Source organism: Osmerus eperlanus, chromosome 4 (assembly GCF_963692335.1).
Source record: "Osmerus eperlanus chromosome 4, fOsmEpe2.1, whole genome shotgun sequence".
In the NCBI taxonomy this organism is placed as follows: Eukaryota; Metazoa; Chordata; class Actinopteri; order Osmeriformes; family Osmeridae; genus Osmerus; species Osmerus eperlanus.
Window position 1 is genome coordinate 13,801,010 of NC_085021.1, and position 21,488 is coordinate 13,822,497.

The window sequence follows — 21,488 nt, forward strand, 5'->3', positions numbered from 1 at the left end:
CACATGAGAATCAGCATTGTTCCATTGTCCAAATATTCTACCGTACTTTTATTTGAGGTACGGCCTGTATAGTTATAACAGTTTGAATTAATACATAATTGTATAATTTCATTTGTGTAAAATATGCAACGATACGATACTCCAAAGAATGAAGATGGAAAGAATTACAGAAGCCAGAGAATTTCTCATAGATGGCGATATTCGCGCCCCCTTGTGGGTTGCTCGCAACTTCGTGACGTCAATTCAGCACTGGGAAGGAGACAGCTCCCTCCCCCAACCCCTTGCGCGCCTCACGTTCCATGGGTCCCCGGTTATTGATAACACAATTTGCCCGCTGGGATTCGTTCTGATAACGTGAACTCGTGGGTAGGGACTTTCACTGGAAAACAAGATACCGTCCGAAGAGGAAAAACGACGAATGTTCATTATTACTGCATGTAGAAAGCTGAGCCCACCCCTCACTTGAGTACGCGACATCAAACAGACAGAAAGGTATGGGAATGTCATACTATCAATTAATATGGAGCAAATATGAAACCAGGTATTTTCGGACGTTCAGGTGTGTTGCATTTGCTGCTTGCATTATTTAATAATATTCATGTTAATTCTACGTTTTTGCTTAAATAATCGTCGATTAATGGGATAAATCATATTAGTGCACTGTGTTATATATTACGAAATATTTGTGTTGATGCCAATATCCAGTAAATCTACAGACAGACGCTGCGGCAGTTTGACTTGGCATGGACTCGTAGGGCTCGGGCTCAATTCATGCACGTCGACTGTGATGCTAGTGAGTGTCATCATCACATCCTCGGTTATTTAAAGATTGATCTTCCTGCGTTTGTGTGCACTGCTATTTCCCAAAGGCCCAGCTTCTTTCCATTTCACGCTTTCAATTCGTACAGTCGTAGCGGTTCCCATGCAGTGGTGCAGTATAGGCTAGAGGTCTTCTGTACAATGTGAATTGAGTACAGTACGTGGTATATACCACCCCCCCCCTCCTCACCTCCAATGCATATATACTGTACATAATGGGGTTAGTTATGCAATAGTGTCATATTCAACAACACAAAGACATTAAATATTTTAGCCCATAGTATTTTTCCATTTAAGTTTACGTATGTGATTAGCTTATTTCCATCATATTTACTACTAAATGAGTGATCAGTAAGGACTACATCACAGTAAAGTCCAGCAATACAACCATCATAAAAACAGGGGACTATGCTATATTTCATAGATAGGATACACTTTGTAATTTGGCCTATGATGTTCCTAGAAGAATGAGATTGGATGAAAGATGGTACCAGTGTAACCTCCTTCCTCAGTTCATTCATAAAACTGCTCTCCATCTCAGCTGAATAGGCTGGTTTGATGGCCTATCATTCATAGCCATTGCAAATGGTCCACTGCATGATTCCTACACACCAACTGTCCTTTGGAAACATTGTGAGATACTACGGAGCTGTTCAGTGCTGAAACAGAATAGCATTAGGGCGTCAATAGAAAAGGCTATTATTAAGAAATCAAACTAACCTATATAAATTAAATATAAAAAGACATGCAAGAGTTGTATACATTTGCACTTGTGCATAGTAAAAATACCAGAATGTAAAAAAACATGCCTCTTTTCTTTTTAAATCACAAGTTTACTACTACTGTATATAACTGGACACTTTATCATATGTGTCGACATTTATGTGAGATTTATGTGCAGTTTTAGACTTTCTCAAATGGTTGTCATACTACTGAATATTATATTACACTGTGAATCTTTTATGCAGGTTTCTATGCCTTTGGTGTTACACTGTGAATTAACCAAGTAAACGGCGTTGCAGCAAAATATAATTCAGGATATAAGCCTTGTTAATAACATGTAAGAACATTAAGGTCTGATTGTAGGTACATTACAACCAGACTTTTTGACACTACTAATCATTAACATCTCTATCTCTTCACCTAGGCCTTCCCCTCTCCCTCTCAACTTCCATCCCTCTGGGACTGTTGGGGAACCCCCTGATGAGTGGAACCTGCATCCATGAGCCCCGTGCCCCCTCCCCATCCCTTTCAGGCTTTAGCACACCCATCTCAGAGCCCCCTTATTGCAGGCTAGATGCAGACACCCCAGCCTGCACCCCTGAAACTGACCTGACCCCCACCCAGTGTGTCCTCCGCAATGTGCTGTCCATCGATACAGGGGGACAGAGTAGCCCAGCAGGGGGAGGAGGATGCCCTCACACCTGTGGTAACAGCCCCACCCCCAGCGATGGCCCACCCACCCACTTTGACAACAGTGTGCTCAAACTGCATGAGCATGAGGCCTGCCAGTGTGGGGGTGGGGCAGAGGCTGGCCTCAGCTCAGAGGCCGGGGCTGTTCGTAGCCAATCAGACAACATCCGACTTCAGTCAGGAAGTGGAGGTTTTCTAGAGGGACTGTTTGGCTGCCTGAAGCCAGTCTGGACGATGATTGGGAAGGCCTACTCAACTGAACATAAGCATAATCAGGAAGGTGCATGGAGTGAGTATGACCTTCGTGTAACTGTATTCAACTCATAGTTTCCTCAATGTAAGGTTATACTGTAAATTCCAGCCTTGTACAAAACAGGCAGGAAGCCTTGTAGGGTGGAAGATACTGAATTATTTTCCACTTCCAAATGCTAGTCGACCACTGTGTAAAGTTATTGACGGAAGACAGTAACCATGGAAATGCATTATATCTAATACAAGTGGGCAGGAGATGTTGGTCCATGCTTATTGTTTTCATCAAGAAGCACTTTGTGACTGCTACTTTGTCCTGCTCTGTGTCTGCATGGCATAGCATTGCTGGCGTGGGCTGGAGCTTCATTCACAGCCATAGCCCCAGCCAGCATTCACGGCTGGTTAGTGAGAGGCACATACCACTGCCTGCCTCCAAAGCAGTAGGCCCCAAGGGAGGACAAGACTTCAGTGGACCTCATGAAGAATTGATCTGCGAGTCTCTCTCATTCTGTCAGGCTTATCTCTTCCCCAAGTGACTAGACTCCCTCATTCATGTGTTTCTCCCACAGATGATGGAGAGATTAGCTGTTTCCCTTCTTCTGTATGTTGTACTACAACATACATCACTCCATGCACCTTCCTGATTATGTTGTACTACAACATACAACATGCAGTGCTATGTCGAACATGTCTAATCTAGCAACAGACGACTGAACTGTATATTTACATTTAGTCATTTGGCAGACGCTCTTATCCAGAGCAACTTACAGTAAGTACAGGGACATTCCCCCCGAGGCAAGTAGGGTGAAGTGCCTTGCCCAAGGACACAACGTCATTTTACACGGCCGGGAATCGAACTGGCAACCTTCAGATTACTAGCCCGATTCCCTAACCGCTCAGCCACCTGACTCCCTATGTATATAATACAGAACATTTCATCTGGTTGATTGTTGGACGTCTGTCCTCCCGTCAGCTGTTGGTAACATACTCTGTCCTTGTGTTGATGGTTTTGCAATGCATTTAGAATCCTGGGAGGTTCCATTTGAGGAGATATCTGACCTGCAGTGGGTGGGCAGTGGTGCACAGGGCGCTGTATTCCTGGGAAAGTTTCACGGAGAGGATGTAGCTGTGAAGAAAGTGCGGGACATCAAAGAGACGGAGATAAAACACCTTCGCAAACTTAAGCATCCCAACATCATCACTTTCAAGTGAGAAATTGCTAACTCTTTCCTTTCCTCTAGCCCTAACCCATCAGACTGTCATGAACTTGAACTGCACTCATCTTATATCTCTCTCTATTTTCATTCCTTCAGGGGTATCTGCACCCAGGCCCCCTGCTACTGTATTCTGATGGAGTACTGTGCTCAGGGCCAGCTGTATGAGGTGCTGCGGGCTGGCCGTAAGATCACCCCCTCTCTCATGGTGGATTGGTCCATGGGCATCGCCGGGGGCATGAACTACCTGCACCTCCACAAAATAATTCACAGAGACCTCAAGTCTCCCAAGTGAGTTCCTTCCCTCATGAACATTAGGTTCAATACTATCACATAAATCCAAGTCCCCGAAATCCCCAAAGAGATCAGAGTGTACTTATGTTGATGACAGGCTCGAGGATTTGGTTGATGTTTTTTGTCTCCCTTCTCTCTGCAAATGGTCAGCATGCTGATCACTCATGATGATCTGGTAAAGATCTCAGACTTTGGAACTTCCAAGGAGCTCAGTGACAAGAGCACCAAGATGTCCTTCGCTGGTACGGTGGCTTGGATGGCCCCTGAGGTCATACGGAATGAGCCGGTCTCAGAGAAGGTGGACATCTGGTGAGAGATACTGTCAAATCTTAAATCTTTATCAGCACATAAAAAGCACCTTCCTGGCTGAAGTCACAACTGTTAATACTACTATAACGGATGATGTGTTGATGTGTTCTGTAGGTCGTTTGGGGTGGTGTTGTGGGAGATGTTGACAGGAGAGGTCCCCTACAAAGATGTGGATTCCTCTGCTATCATCTGGGGTGTGGGCAACAACAGCCTCCAGTTGCCTATACCTGAGAGCTGCCCTGACGGCTTCAAGATCCTCCTGAGGCAGTGTTGGTGAGTAGAGAGAAAGGATGGGGTACAATGGTTGCAAGGGAAACAATTTGTCTCCACTTAAACATTCATTAGATGGAATTGGTCCTTGTGGACCCATATAGATTTTTCCGACAGATCGTAAATGTACAAAGGTGTCGCTCTGAAAAGATATTCTTGGCTTTTCAGGAACTGTAAACCCAGAAATAGACCCTCCTTCCGTCAGATCCTCCTTCACCTGGATATAGCATCGGCTGATGTACTCTCAACCCCTCAAGAGACTTACTTCAAGTCTCAGGTACTGGGCAGTAGATCTCATGAAATCTAGGGTAGTGCAGGAGTCATAAATATGTGGACAAATTCACACACACGTGCACACGAACAGTATGTACGTATGTGCACTGTGTATTCCTCAGGCTGAGTGGCGGGAGGAGGTGAAGCAGCACTTTGAGAAGATTAAGTCTGAGGGCACCTGTCTGCACCGACTGGATGAGGAACTGATCAACCGCCGCCGGGAAGAACTCAGGTATGTAGGGCAGCTCACCATGGTTACTGTTCCTGCCTAGAATAATAAACAACCACAATATGCCATCCTGTTATCACATGTACTGGCGGTTACTGTGTTTCTGGGGCTGATGACATGCTGTAACCGTGAGCCACAGTTCTGACCCAAACGTAGCCCTAGCCCCAAACTGTTTATTATATTGTTAAAAGAAACTGGGTTATGAGATCTTTGTTCTAATTTCCCCTGCTTTTTTCAGCATGCTTCTTTTAACTGCACTGTTTGAGATGTAAAAGTGCCCAGAGTGCATTTCTTTCAAACAACATGACTCCCCTCATGCGAAAACCTGATGTGTTATTTTTGTTTTTTCAGGCATGCTCTGGACATCCGTGAGCACTATGAGCGGAAGCTGGAGAGGGCCAACAGCCTCTACATGGAACTGAATGCAGTCATGCTGCAGCTGGAGCTCAAAGAGAGAGAGCTGCAGAGGTATGGCTGAGGCAAAGCACTCCACGTTTCTAACAAATGTCTAATGCCGATAGAGTTTGATTTGAATGTTTACGAGAAAATAACAATAAACATAAGGTAAAGTCCAATGAAAACGATCTACTAATTACTATGTAGGAGGGAGCAGTCTTTGGATAAGAAGTATCCAGGACTGTTCAAGCACCACAGCTCAAGACAGAGCAGCTCTTCCAATTCCATGGACAAGCTCATTAAGAAGCGAAATGTTCCACAGAAACTGCCCTCTGGAAAGAGGTAAGAGGTCACACCCAGAGTTAGGGAAAATATGGATAATATCAAGTTGAAGGTAGCAAGATGTTTGTGATCTTGACTATTTCACTTTTTTATTTCAATCTCACAGGCCAGACATCCTCAAGTCTGAGATGATCATCCCCAAGATGGACTCCTCTGTAACGCAGGTCACCATCCCTTCCGGCCCTAACAGGGCCTCTACATCCCCAAGCCGCTCTCGCAGGGTGAAGACCCGCCACCGCAAACCTGGCAAGGGCAGCAGCGGGGACCTAGCAGGGCTGAAGGCCACCCAGTCCTCCCCAAATGGAGACACATCCACTCAGGCCAACAGCTCTTCTACAGGGCCCTCTACACAACTCCTGGATCCCAGTGCAGCTCTGCGGGGCCTGAGCCACGAGCAGCAGACAAGACACCTCTCCTCTTCCAGCCCGGACCTCATCTCCAGCACTCTGGAGGCGGACGGCCAAAGGAAGGGGGACATTACCGTGAGGCGGTTGGAGAGGGGCGGCAGCCTCAGTGCTTCCGCAGGTCTGGGATCTGAGGGTGGGGCGGCCGGTCTGGATGACTTCACAGAGACCCCGCCGCGCAGTGATACGCCCAGTGAGGATGCAGCCTCATTCCCCTTCTCCAGCAGCCCTGACTCACCTTGTGGGAGGGGGGCTGCGGCGGGCAGGGGGTCTGTTCTGGGTTCACCACGCCTGCCCCACGATGGAGAAGACAAAGATGACGGAGCAGGGGCTGTGAGGTTGCCCCGAGGAGCATCAGGAGGCATTGGGAGTCAACACCTCACCCCTTCAGCCATACTCTACAGGGCAGCTATCACACGGAAACAGGTACGTAGCACGTAAATCAGCCAGTACATATTCACAATGCACCCTTTTTATAGCTTGTGTTTCATTGGTTGCTCATCTGTACCTACAGAGGCGGGGGGTGTCATCAGAAGAGGAGGAGGGGGAAGTTGACAGTGAGGTGGAGTTGCCACGGAGACGGTGAGGAAGTTGCTGTCCTTCAGCAATAAAATACAAGGACTTTTTCGTTAACAGGTTTTCTTAATGGTTCATAAAATTAACCATTGATTTTAAACAATTTGCTTAAGTTATCTTTAAGTGATTTTTTGGATCTTACATAATCTGCAGCAGGTAAATAACGTGCATTTTGAAATTGAAACAAACAACGTAAAACAAAATGTCTTGTTCTTTGTCCAAAGACGTCCGACCAGCATCATCAAGTGCCAGTCGGTGTCTACTTTCAGCTCTGAGAACCTGTCTGTCTCAGATGGCGAGGAGGGCCACACTACTGACCACTCCCACAGTGGAACGCCTGACGTGGTCAGCACCAACACAGACGACCGCCTAGACGACCGCAGCGATGACCTCCTGTCTCAGGGGTCAGAGATCCCGGCAGACAACACTGACCCGGCGCAGGCTTCTGACGGCCTGTCAGAAAGAGAGGGAGGCCTGCGCCAAGCCAAGGCTCAGCTGGACGCAGGACAGAATCCTAATGAGGTACTAGACTACCCTATTCACTCTAGCTCCAGGATTGTCTGTCTGTTATCTCCTCCTGTTATGTGATGTCCTCGAATTTAATTGGACGGTTATCACTAAAAGCATTGTAAAAACATTGCTCCATTTGCAAAGTGGCTTATTTCTTTTCTTACTCTCTTTGTGACTCAAGAGTCGGGTGCTGTGTGATGACTCGGACTGTGACAGTGCCGAGCTCGACCAGTCAGGAAGTGGAGAACCCAGCCGTCCACCCAGCGCTGGGGCCTGGGCTCCATGTGGAACCCAACCCGGGCCGTCACAAGGGTCCCCTCAGGGGCCTTAAACAGGCCTCACATAAGTCCAACCCCTGGACAGTAGAACAGATCAGAACTACAGCTACCTTATCATGAAGAACCATCACAGAGCCTACTGAACACCCAGTCTATCAATGCAGGACATGACTGATGTCAGAAGGGGTCATATAAACTCTGCTCAGACTATGACAAGTTAACATATGGAGCAATATGGGTTTGTTAGGAAGCAAATCTTCATCAGATAACATAGTTGGTTTGTCATTAAATGGCAGCAGCTTCTTTGGCAGCTTGTGACATCAGACACATGTCATTTAGATGTAGTTGGGGTTTTGATTGAGGATTTAGGTCAATTGTTAACCAGGTACATTTAGCCACTGCTCCAGTTAAGCAAAAAAAAACCTCAAGTACGCATACACACCTGTGCACTCAAACACAAACACAATTAATTTTATTTTTAACCTGATATTGATCCTGTACAATCACTTCTCTGGGAAGACCCTGATATCCAATAAACTCATACATCCCATACTAATAAATATGTACAGTAGATATCATTAATTCAGAAATATCTAAATGTATTTTATGTGTAAGATAAAAAGAAATCGGATGTAAAAATGAATGGTATGCAGCCCAAATAAACAAATGCATGACTACACTTTATAATTTTAGTTTTGGATGTGTCCGTTTTATATTTTGTGAGGTTTACACTTTTTTATCCTGAAAGTATTATTTCACTAAAAGTTTTTGTTAATGAATTGTTGTTGGCACCCAAAAAAATGTATGATGTCATAATGGAATGAAAATGTCACCAAAATGTTATACTCTTTCAAAACATACTTCATGATTAGGGCCATCAGCTGTTAATGTGGAAGACTTCTTTGGATTTTGAGTCCCTACCACTGAGTTTTAAATAGACTCATCCCTTTAAGATCACTAAGTAGCCAGATCAGAGATAGAATACTGCTCTCTGGTGGTAGTTTAACAAGTACCATTTGAATTTAATAGAGGTTTTGTTTTTATACAGCATTGCACATTGTACCTGTAAAATATGAATTATATCAAAATCAAATACTATGAGCAACAATAAAAAAAATGTATTGGGTAAAAAAAGAGTTGTCTTGGTTGTTCATACAGTACTGTGCATAAGTCTTGGGCACCCAAGATTTTTTACACAAATAATGTCTTATACTGTATTTCTTCAATTAAATGCTACAGCTTTTCTTGAATTACATGTTTCGATGAGGGCGGTGTGTACACAAGGGCAGCTTTTATCATTATTATTTAATCGTAATTAAGAATAGCACAGGAATTGCGCAAAGCAGTTTATTAATTAGTAGGCGACATCTCTGGTGTCTCGTAGGTGAGGAGGCAGATGAGGATACTAATAGTGATGCAGAAAGTTTTGTACCGTACCTATTTGTAGTCAAAATACATTGGAATTATAGTAAATCTAAATTTAATGTTGCTGCATTTTTTCGTTTAAGTATATCAGATTTGAATGCAACGTTTAATCAAACAAATATGTAATATAATTTTTTTATTTATGCAGCAGTATAAAAGTGCAATTTTGCTAAACTTTTTGTAACTTTTTTAAATTTAATTATTTCTTAAAGCATTTTTCCTTAACCTTTTTTATTTTTTATTGTGCCCAAGACTTTTGCACAGTACTGTACATAATAATCATTTAGAAGAATCTGGTTTTGTTTGCCCAAACACAAAATGATCACAATTTAATTTCAGCATATTGAATAATATACTTTCTATAAACTTATGAGATTAACAAACAAGCAACCAAGGTCATTTTAAACATTTCACATCTTTTTATTTCTGTATTTAAGTTCTGCAACCATTCAATTGCACCCAAATCTACAATATTTTGAAAACGTGCACAAAAATGTCAGTTTCTTCATCCTGCAAAGAATAATAAAAAATAAAATTTGACCCAGGCAAAAAGGATAGCAGGAAACTAGTATTATTTCTATAATCTTTTTAGTTATATTAATTAAATAACTCAGCATGATACTTATATCAAGACCAATAGGTCTTTTTTAGTTTAGCCCCTTGCAGCATCCCCCCCGTCCCTGCAGTTAAAAAAAATATTTTCTCTATTTAAAACAAACATTTCAATGTTATTATCATCATCATTATTACTATTTTAGTAATTTCAGGAGAAAAACATCTTTCACACAGGCGAAATCACCAAAGTGATGAAAATGATCGAAGTGACCATGCCCAACCCACCCCATTAGAATCCAGTACACAAAGCTCACACGTCCTGATTGACAGAAACTTAAAAGGATGAAAAGACAGGAATGACAAAACCATTATACAGCAAATGAAAATAAATGACACATAATGCAGTTTAAAATACTCCTCAACCTCCCACTTTAGAGGGAGAAATCAGTTCATTTCTGACACCATCGTCCATAATACAATTTTTAGAGCACATAATTTACACCTACGTTTAACCATTACCCAAAAAGCCTCATCCAGGAAGTTCAGCTTTAGATAGATAATGGCAAATATTAGTGAATTCTAACACAAGGAGCTGTGTATTAAATAAAAATAAATACATATAGATATTCATCAAATGAAGGGAAAGAACAGTCCATCTATGTTATTGGAGTTTTTTTCTTCATTTTTTCATTTTCTAAGAAAAATCTGACATAAAAAACATTAAATATGCCTTTTCAGATTTTTCCAAAACTTTTTTTCTGCTATATTAAGATCACAATAGATACATCCAAAAAGAACAACAAAACTTTAAAAAACTATATGCAATGGGAATTTTTAAAACAATAAATAAATAAAATACCAATACATTGTAATTGTAATTACAACCGAGTAGGTGTAGAACCAAAGGAAAGAACAAAAGGTAAGTTCAGAGGACTTTTAACATTAACTTCAGTGAGGGACCTCTTGGTAAAAAGTAAGGGGGGGGGGGGTTTACGTTAGGTGCTGATTAAGGTCATCCATATCAGTTGGCTGCCAGTCCAGTGGCTTCAGAAGACAGCCTGAAAAATACAAAGGTGAACCAAATATGACTACTATTACAGGGGAGCAGAATATTTCACAATGATACTGAAAATGTATTATTTAAATGTGGTTATAAGTTGTGGTGTAGCTCTTACCTGGCATTGATCAGGTACTCAGCCAGGCTGATGCTCGCAGGGGAACCTGTGATGGTGACCTGCCTGTCTGAGGAGCCCTCGACTGGGTTGGCGATCTTTATCTGGGCCCCTGACATCTGACGGATCTCATTGATCTTCGCTCCCTGACGGCCAATGATGCAGCCAATCAACTGAGGGACAGGAGGAGAGGTGAGCATCAGGGACAAAGGGGTAGTCCTGTCATTAGACAATTAGAAAGCGCAACTCTGCAAACTATTGGAATCCTTCACCAGAGTGGCTCAAGTAGTTGGAGTATACCACACTCACATCGTTTGGAATGGTCAGCTCATGAGAACCAGTTTGTGCAGATGCATCCATCCCAGCTTCAAACAGAGAGAGCACATAAGAAACCCTGAGTGATCTTGTATGGTTAAAACCTGGAACAAATAGAATGCCTTCTGCTGTCCTAGATCCACCTACCCTGGAAGCCCTGGTTACTCGGGGCGATGGGGAAGGGGCTCTGCTGCATGGCCAGCTGGTGAAGCTTGGTGAGCTGCAGAGGCACAGAAGTGTGGGGGGGATGGAGAACAGGAAGTGGAGAGGGGTAGAGAACAGGAAGTGGAGAGGGGGGGATAAGGCAGAGATGGAAGGCTCTGATCAGCATGAGTGCTTTGGCCGAGTTCATTACAACAGACGTCAAAAGTAAATAGGCCATTGACACAATGCAAAAGCTACAGTGCTGTTTTGCTAACAGTTACCCAACAAAGACTAATATGCAAGTACCACAGGATCCAACACAAATCAGGCACATGGTAGACCACTATTGGATATACATATTAGTGATGAAAGAAAGAAAATGAATGACATTTTCAATGGAACAATGGAGCACAATGGAAACAGCCACATTGTTACAGTCAGTGTTAGCAACTACAACTCATTTCCTCAAATTGTCAGATGCAGTTCAGATTAAGCAGAGATGCTATGAGATAGTGGGTACAGGGTGAATTGTGAGAGGGTATCATGACTACCCAGGACCATTCACTGTATGTGTAAATTAATGGGCTCACTTACAGAGGGACCTTCACTTACGTCAGGCTGTGGAATGGCGTGCTGTCCTTGGACAGCATATGCCTGCAATGACAGAACAGCTCTTAGGAGGGTGTAGGATGGAAAAAGACATGCCCACCCACTCACACAAACAGGGGCTGAGATATTCAGTAAACCTGTGCTTCTGCAAGTCTGACACAAGCCGTTGGTGTTTTGGCCATCAACACACAATAATGGGCAGAGCACACATAAGCATGCTGATATGAGTCTCGGGCACGTGCACCCAGCATCAGGCAGCTACTCTGAACTGCTTCAGGGCACTTCTCATCCCCAAGATAGAAACTCTGGAGGCTATTTGGCCATGATGTCAACGTCCGCACAAAGCAGATTATCACCAAGCACTGTAGTGTAGAACTATAAATTACTATCTACCACTGCAATGTGAACAAGAAAAACAAGACTGCCAGTAAAATAAGCTTGTTCGCAAATGCATTGAGGCAGATATGAATGATTGAATCTTATTTACCTGACCACCTGCAAATATGACAGGAGATCCTGAGGGTTTGGGTCTGTAAGGGATGGTAACACCTTTAGGGGGAGACTGGAGAGAAAGAGATATAACAGTTAGCAATGCAGAGATGCCACAAATGGTATCATTTGATCGAATGTGCGTGCAAAACAGGCAATGTACCATGTGTCCCTCTTACCTCAAGCATTACAACGCAAATTTGCTTTACACACTCAATGATGGACTGAGGAGTCCCTGCAATAGTAATGGCACGCTCTGTTGAGTTAGGAAGCATGTCCCCTGCTACCTGTACCTGAGCTCCTGTTGACTGAGGACAGACAGGAAGAGAAATTACTGATGGGCATCAATTGCACAGCTCAGCTCTCTGTAAAAGTGAACTGTTCACTTGTCTTTTAGCTGCACCAACCTCTCTGATCTCCTTGATTTTGCAGCCGCCCTTGCCAATGAGGGAGCCACACTGGCTAGCAGGCACGACAATTCGCAGAGTAACAGGTGGTTTGCTGGTGGCCGTGCTGTTCGTCATTGAACTGCTAATGTCCTGCAGAGAGGAAAAATTAAATAGATGGATGCTCAATTATCATGCATCCATTTGAAGTATTTAAAAAAACTAGCTAAAAGTCAACTAACCTCCTCCAGTTTTTCAATGATCATAGAGAAGGCTTTGAAGATGGCGGTGGTGGGGCCAGCCAGGGTGATAATCCTCTCTGGGCAGTTCCCCTCTGAGATGTTGATACGAGCACCACTCTGCATGATTTATAAGACAAGATGGTGAAAGAATACCAATGATAAACCAATGCCCGGTCAAGCAGGAGGCACACCACTGACTACTAATGCCACATTTGGATCTCCACCTGCAGCCAGGAGGCTTACATACCTCCTCTCTCATCTTCTTCACTGACTCTCCCTTCTGCAGAAAGAGCAACAACACACAATGTTTACACAACAAACTTCACCAGAGGACTGGTTTCACTCTTTAAGACGTGGTTGTAGTGTAAACTAAAGCTAAATTAAAACAGACTAAGACAGTATTTAAAAGTAACTAACCTTGCCAATAATGCTCCCGACTTCCTGTAATAAGAAACAATAATATATTGTGATGATTGTGATGGCACAGGGAAATAATAAAACTTGATTGATTGTTGTCTTGCAGTGTAAAAACGTAACTTACATGCGATATGAGTGACATTTACAGATGGGACCTCCTGGTCTTTATAAATCTGCACACAGTACACTCACCTTCCCATGCATGAGTAGTCGAATGGTTAGGGTGACATTGAGTCCTCCTTCAACCACACCAGAATCCATAGCTGCTGCACTGTTTGAAGACTAAACTTGCCAAGAAAAAAAGTATTTCGTTGCAGGTACCAGGTCTACAAGAAGAGGAGATGCACACAAAGTAAATGCTTTGTCAGTAGAATTAACACCAACTAGCCTTCATAGTTCAATACTGAAATCACGGATGATAGAATCTGTAGTAATCAGGCAGTTAGCCATCTCCCTTCCGACCCATCAAGGAAGGAACCTGAGATAAGACTAGCTAGTTTATAAGTATACTGACATTTAGCAGACTTAATCACATAGTTACCAAGTCTTCCTGCGGTTAAAATATTGAATATAAGTCTAATGTTAGCTACAAGAACTACGTACTTGATTTGTACGTACAAATAGTTCAACGCCATCAACGGTATGGCCAGCTAGCCAAGTCTGTCAGTTGATGAATTTACTTTTTACCATTTATTTCCATACGGTATACATCAAAAAGTATATAGTCTGAATAGCTTGAACTTAATGTCACATTTGATAATCAAACGCATAACGACTTAATACACACAGACCACAACTACAATTAACTTCTTTACTGAAACGGATTTGCAATGTATTAGAAATATCTCTCGAGCTTGTAGAATAACTGATTAATTAACATTTGCATCGTTGTTTTGTAGCTAAGGTGTTTAGCTCACTCTGCTAGCTAGCTAGTGCCAGCCAAGTAGCTAGCTAGCATCAGGATAGTTACCCCAGTTCGGCGAAGCAAGATAGCTAGCTAGCTCTAGTCTAGGTACAGATCAAATCATAGCGAGCAGATTTACCTACTAAAGCCACTAACATAATAAAGACAGGTAACCATTCTCAATACAGCCATATTACATAATTTAAAGTGCAGTTGATTATTCGATAGCTAACTATAGCCTAATAATCATGTTTAGTTAGCAAGACCGGATGTCATTCAATCAGTACTGTATGATACGTTACTAGCTAGTTGACAGAAAAAAGTGCTAGTTAGCTAGCTAGCTGCGAATTTAGCTTAGCATGTACGGTAATCCGCTGTTCTGAATGTTGCGGCCTGTAAAACTCATTGAGGCGCTCCGTTAACCCTGTCCTTCTCTGAAGAAGAAAACACAGAAGTTTGGGCAGCCTTACCTGCACCGTCCTTTGAAATGTAATCAGGGGGAGGGTAGGGTGGCGAGGGTAGAAGGGGAGAGGTTCGGGAGGGAGTTTTAAGAGGATTCGGGGAAGAGGGAAGAGACGCTGCTACTCGATCAGGCTCCACTCTGCTGCTTAGCACAAAAGACAACAAAGTGAAAATCGTTCAACTTTCACCTTTGAACCGAACTTTCCGCCCCCTCTCAAGACGCCCGCCCACAACAGATATATATATATATTTTAAGAAAGCAAGCAAGCAAGAAAAATATAGATCAATTAAAATGAGAAGAGTATACAAATCACAAGACCAATTATATTTAAACATTTTAACAAAAGGTCTGAAGTGCCACACGATTCGATAGCTCTGATGACTTATTAAACCAAAGACTCTAATCAAGTCAATAATTGCAAAGTAAAATATTTCCAAGCATCTCGTTGCATCTCTTTCCGAGGGCCTTGACAGTCTCCAAACTAGCTATTTTCAGTGTAATTTCAATATAAATACAGTAGAGGGAGTCCTAATGTTGTATCATAAGTGCATAGTATGTGAAGTGGAGAAGGCCTTTTTTGAATTCCTGGCAAGAAGTGATCTATCTACTAAAATCTGAACTAAGATCGTAAAACTGCACTACATTCCAGAACGAATCTTCTTCATTCTCCTGTTGACTACAATGAGGTACACATGGATAACATTTTAACTGCAGTTTATGGTGTGTAGATTTAAAAATAATCAACATTGTTACCTTGAAATAGAGAAAATCTCGTTATAAAAGCTAACAGAGTACATCTTAATCAACCACAGACACGTGATTCACAGAAGTAAACAAGACATTAAGAAGAACCTATGGCAGACTGAGCTGTTTTTCAAATTATTCAAATTCCAGATGGCAGTTTGAGCAGTGAGGACAAGCTGCTAATGTGAAGCATTGAGGTTGCATAGATATAGGTCTATTGAAAATCTTGGATGAGCCAAATATTTCCAGATGTTTCCGGCATTAAAATCACCCCAAGGATTACAGAGAACAGGTTTAGTAAAATAACTCCTGATTACCAGCCAATGAAGGTAATTAAGTAAAAGAGAGACAGATGACAATGTCTATGTTCTAGTATGTAAACCAACCTATCATCCCTTTGCATTCTGCCAGACATCCCAGGCTGATGCTAACTGCTGGAACTAGCACAGTTCCTGGCTGCATAATGCTAGTCAGTAATGAGCCTCTCTCAGTAATGTAGCCCAGTCTGAAATGGGCACCATTATACTCATTTTCCCAACCATATTATTTGGCTTGCAGCTCCCATTGAGCAAAAATAGGTGCAAGGAGTACCAAATGAGACACAAATGATGTTAAGCTGGAGTGGCCCCAACATAAAACTAAAACACTGGCCCCCAACTGTCTATAGAAGTCAGGCCTTGGAAGCCTCTGAGCTCTAAATGTCAACAGAGATTCAGAGGATGAAAAGACAGGGGATTGAAAATACATTCCCCCTTGCTGCTGTCTCCCCTGTGGTGAGTATAGTGAAGCATCAGGGCCTCCTTTTAAGGTTGTGATGATGCTCACTGGGGAGCCTAGCGGCCCTGTAGTTGTTCATGGATCTGACAACCTGCATGTTCACGATATTAGACGTATAAGTGGACACACTCACTGAGCTGACCCATTGATATCACAGTTGATATAGGCAGCCACAAACACAAACTTTTGAATGACCCGTTAACCTAAAAATATAACCCAGCATAGAGGCAGACAGTCATCTTGTTCTTTATGATTCCTGACTTTAGTTGTCATGATGGATGATAGTTTTTTTTTAAGGCTAGCCATGTTCTTTTTTGATGGGGTGATTAAGGTGATGAATTGTGAGGAGTTTAGTTTGGTCCAGCAGGTAGGGTTGATTGGTTTATAATGAGGAGACAATAATAAAAGGCAGATAAAGGAGAGCCTGAATGAACTGACTATATTGATACTAGGGTGCACAGAACAGTTTAGAGATGCTGTACAAGAGGATCAAACTGAACAGCCATGTGTTCATGGCCATGCTGACAGCAATCTGTCTGACCTCACTCACCACATGCTTGTTACTCTGACACACACCAAATAATTCACATTGCAATTAATAGACACAATGTTCTTTTTTGTATGAGTTACATCACACACTTGCCCTTAAATACAAAGTCCTAGTTTACCGTCAAGCAGAAAAGTTGGGTTGTACAACATTAAAGTGTCATGTCTAGATCATTTTCATTTATTTTAAATCTCTCCCATTTAAAGAAATGCCGCACAACAGGTAGAGATTCAACCCAATGCTTCCTCTTTTCTAAATATTAATGCAGGCAATGGATGCTGGAGCTTGCTTCACAACGCCATCTGTGGTGTTGCCTCGATGGTGCCAGGATTACCACACTGATACGTTTATTTTATTAATATTTTTTTATAGAATCATTGGCTGGGTCAGCCCAAGCAAGAGGAAGCCAATTTCTAGGTAGATATTGGCAGCACAGGCAATATCAAGAGATTATAAGAAGACGATAGATAGGGTTTTTTTTTTGTCAAACTTACCGAGTTGGAAGGTAGAAAATATGGTGAAAAAAGGAATCAAATACTTGTTTTATGCATCTGATAAACAAGAGAAAATCAAAGGAAGGCACAGGCAAGAATGATAAGGTCCTATGTTACAGCTGAATTCCATTTGTTAACTAAATTAACTGAGTACAAGACCTGTGGCAAAATACTGTGACACAATGTCAAAGAAATAATGGGAGGCAGTTGGTAGGAATTGCCACAATATGAAACTAACAAGTGTTTGGTCAGGACAGTTTACAGAGTAACCTGTGTGCCTGTAATATTAATTATACATGCTGCGGTGTTATATTAAGATGTTGCTCATGTCTGTCCCCATGCCTGTGTCAGTCTAAAACAGGAGGGATGTTTAATTAGGTTAAAAGTACCCCAGTTTGATCTGAGCAATCACTGAAAGACAGATTACAACATAACAAGTACTGGTGTGGCTCTTCAGCTTGGTCAAATTCTACATGGCCTCTTTCCTCTTTTATGTGTGTCTCCTCCTGTCGACCAATTGCTTGCATAATAGTCTGGTCACTTTAATCCCTCCTTCTTTCTCACTGCAGTCCTGGCTCTCAGGCATCCCCCCTCCCCCTCAAAACTTTACGACCCCTTTTTTCTCCTTCACTGCTTTTATCTGACATACCAACTGTTTTTCTCATATCCCTCTATCTCGCTTCGAGTCTATGACAAAATGTCACTCGCCCACTTAAAATCCTACTGCCAGCTGCTTCAGTCAACCCACTGCCTCTTTCATTGTCAGGTCTCTTACCTTGCCTAATGTTCAGTAGGACATTGCATAATCTCATTGTGACCCGGTCTCCCTTAAAACGCTGCCGTTTTATGGTTTAATATGGGGAAATCTAATAGTTGCCATCATGAACTACTGTAATGGGACACTATATTTGCTTTACAATAGCCAATCTGGTTTTGCCTGTTTTGCTGTAGATTTGTTATGCATATTAAGGTAAATGAGCTGTATTATTGAAAGAAATGTGGCGATACATTTTAATAGCCAGAGGGAGAGAGGGACATTTGGTCCAGTAATAATCTGGTGATTTTGTAATCAGCATACACTGTGAATTATTTATTATTATTATTAGTTGAAAATGCCATTTGATATTTTGTATGGGATTCATGGGACACTTCATTTGAATTACTCAATCAGTAGGGTCACTCAGCAGGGTGCTACTGTACATAACACTTTAACCAAACTGTATACCATGTCAACCAAACACTCGAGGACAACATAGGATCAAAACAAATCATCTCTCTGTTTCTCCATTCAAGGACATCGATGTGTGAATGCCAGTAACAGACTCAAGGTTGGGCCTAACGTGTGGCAGAGCCTTAGGCATGTGGTAAAATCAGTTTAACTGTCCAAAATGGAACAGCAGAGAGCCGCACGGTGGGACTGGAGTCACTCTGCTGGGGTGAGAACAGAACGAATAGGTTATGTGTCATGTGACTGCCACGTCACCACCTTTCTATGGCTATGGTTTGATGGCCGTACAGGGTCACAGCAAGAGGTGACACGTGCCGGCTTATCTGTCCAGTCAGGAGCAAGATAGGATGTAGAAAGGCTGTGACTTCCTGCTTTTATTTTAAGAATAGCCTCCACAAATAGGTTTCTCCCACAGCGACAAATAATTGGCGTGACATCTTGGGGGCACTAGCATGAGGAGCAGTCTGCATTATAATGCCAAACCTCCACAGGAAGAACCCAGTTATACAAGCCAACGGGCAACTTCTCTGGACTTTGTGCATTTATAGAAACAGTCCATTGAGAGGTTGGGGTTGTTAAAATGTCACCAGTCCACAAGGAATTTGTGAATAATATTGTAGACCATCAAACCAAAATATTGTAAACATGGGGACCAACATGACTAGAGTACTGAGTCTGAGTCTCAGTGAACTATCCATATTTAGTTTATACTCTTAGTATTTTTTTACCTCTAGTAAAGAAAAGGTCATGTATATTTTATTACAAAAAATAATTCTCCACTTACAGAAGTGGAGAGATTGTAAATCCGAGTGTTCCAAATTTAGCAGAATCAAGGCTTTCATGTAGATTTTGAATGATCATTCAAAATCTACATGAAAGCCTTGATTCTGCTAAATTTGGACAGTTACCATGGTTTACATTGTAAACCATGGTAACTGTGCGCTTGGTCTGGTATATAGAGCAGAAAAACCAAATGTCGAAGTTATAATTTGACCCCATATTAATGAACTACCTGATTTTACCCCCCCCCCCACTCCCCACACACACACACATACACAGAGTGGTGACTGCACAAGCACATCAAGGAGGAATACATATTAATGCTGATTGTGGATGATATGAGAAACATCTTATAAGACCTGGAGAGGCTCCTACACAGAGAAGGAGGTGTGTAGAAGGAACAGCTTGTCAATTATGGAACAGAGTAATGTGATGCTCCACAGAGCAGGGCCTGGCAGTGTACAGAAGCAGAGATACAGACATTCAAGATGTGCCGGGCTTGGTATCGGCTTTGATGGAAAACAACTGAGGGTATTTCATGAATTAGTAGTGGTTATTAAAAAGAAATCCTATCCCCAAAATATGTTTCATCATTCAAATTAAAGACTAGAGGTTTATGACAAAAAATGGAAATCAATCATGTAAAATGCAACATTTATAGTTATTAACTATTAAAGTTTTGTTTCATTAGCCACTATTGTAGATATCCCAAAGTAAAAATGGTTATTTTATTGTAATTGCAAGTCAATTAAACTATACTAACATAAATTAAATGATAAATTACTCAATAATAAAATTTACGTGGGGGTTTTTAACACAGGGCAGGGGTATACTTGTAACACGAAAGACTTACAATATATCTTGTATACATCAGTCAACTGTGATATATAATATACTGATAGTTTGCCAAATGGTGAACTGTTGTCAGAAGGTTAAGGAGGGGATATTTGATTGCAGTTTTATTTCCAGTCATGAATGTAATACATGTGAAACAGTATAAATTAATTCACGATTACTCAACAAATCTTGGGTTGGATAAATTGGCAAGAAATACATTTCAATGATTTGTTTACTTTGAAAACACCTGATCCTGCTGAAGCATGAATACATCTTGACTTAGCCAAGCTGTTTGCACTAAAATAATTAGCCATGGTCTGCTTATCTGTTGATAGGCATCTCACTAATGCACTACATAGCTCCCATTGGGGAGAGAGACCTGCAATAGGATGCATCACTCAGTCTGTTCTCTTCATAAAGTACCTGAGTCTAACGCTCAGAAGTTGGTCCCGTCTTTTCAGGCATGAATGAATAATTATGTTATTGACCAGAGTTTGTTTTCTTGGGAGTACAGTTGGTCAGGTCAGTACACGTGCTTGGACAACTACATTTTTAAATATGGTATTGTATGATTTTTCAACTAAGGTACCAAGTTGTGAGTCTTGATTGTTTTCGGAACACTACAGAGCCTGAGCAATCAAAAAGGAGCTGCTGCCCACAAACAGCATGCATATCTGTCTCTTTGTTTATCAAATATAATCTGCATATATAAAGAGGACAGAGTTGGATATGCTTGGGGATTTAAGGTGCTTCTATGCATTGCCCTTTTGACTGCCACGAGCAGAAGTCTGTATCTAATGTAATCCAACAAACTGGAACTGGCTCTCTCAACACACACTATGTGCAGGTAAACAGACACACTTCTATAAGAAGGTTACAGCTCTACATCTCTTTACTGTAGATGAATGCATAGAGTTGAATTAATCATGCATCTTAATGAGAGGCAATGTATTTTGTCAGATGATTGTCAGAACCTCACACTAAAGGTAAAGATATTTCAACATCTGAGTCCAAGACCAGTTAAAATATTCACTTCTGGAATTGATGGTGACATGATAAATTAGTTATCATGAATACAGCCACACAGGGCATTTCTCAGTAGAGGAAACAGGGCATCTTTTTTCTTGTTTGAATTTCAAACTGGGACATTGGAAAAAGGGAAAGTGAATTTCCACATAGCAGACACTGTGTGTTTGTGTGTCAGAATTCATAAAGGGTGCTCAAAGGAAATACAGAATTTGAAAAACAATCCAATTTGGAACCTTGGCTTAGTCTATGACCGACTGATAGTAGGACCTATTTGTTATATTCCTTTGCACAAATGTCTGCATCTAATAGCAGAAACCACAGCACAATTAAACAAACAAATAAATACATACATGAA

The 21,488-nt window shown here is 41.7% G+C and overlaps 2 protein-coding genes across 4 annotated transcripts; one reads left to right on the top strand and one right to left on the bottom strand.

Annotated features, from left to right (window-relative positions):
• The first annotated feature begins 280 nt into the window (after positions 1–280).
• Positions 281–8,696, top strand: map3k12 (mitogen-activated protein kinase kinase kinase 12). 2 transcript variants are annotated; one of them, XM_062459308.1, is made up of 14 exons: positions 281–492; positions 1,967–2,521; positions 3,506–3,689; positions 3,795–3,986; positions 4,140–4,298; positions 4,413–4,571; positions 4,737–4,845; positions 4,964–5,073; positions 5,422–5,538; positions 5,674–5,808; positions 5,915–6,638; positions 6,727–6,794; positions 7,013–7,310; positions 7,480–8,696. In XM_062459308.1, exons 2-14 carry the CDS (start codon positions 2,023–2,025, stop codon positions 7,627–7,629), a joined length of 2,904 nt encoding a protein of 967 aa, XP_062315292.1. In that variant the 5' UTR covers positions 281–492; positions 1,967–2,022; the 3' UTR covers positions 7,630–8,696. The 2 variants fall into 2 exon arrangements, with proteins under 2 accessions (XP_062315292.1, XP_062315291.1); XM_062459307.1 differs by lacking the exon at positions 281–492 and adding an exon at positions 688–793.
• Positions 8,697–9,397: 701 nt separating this feature from the next.
• On the bottom strand, positions 9,398–14,882 carry pcbp2 (poly(rC) binding protein 2). Of its 2 annotated transcripts, none has more exons than XM_062459310.1 (13): positions 14,705–14,882; positions 13,523–13,656; positions 13,331–13,354; positions 13,161–13,193; positions 12,914–13,030; positions 12,693–12,824; positions 12,465–12,593; positions 12,284–12,358; positions 11,800–11,841; positions 11,191–11,263; positions 11,038–11,093; positions 10,732–10,901; positions 9,398–10,614 (listed from the first exon to the last, which is right to left on the bottom strand). In XM_062459310.1, exons 2-13 carry the CDS (start codon positions 13,589–13,591, stop codon positions 10,578–10,580), a joined length of 957 nt encoding a protein of 318 aa, XP_062315294.1. In that variant the 5' UTR covers positions 13,592–13,656; positions 14,705–14,882; the 3' UTR covers positions 9,398–10,577. The 2 variants fall into 2 exon arrangements, with proteins under 2 accessions (XP_062315294.1, XP_062315293.1); XM_062459309.1 differs by having other exon boundaries at positions 11,782–11,841.
• Positions 14,883–21,488: the final 6,606 nt, after the last annotated feature.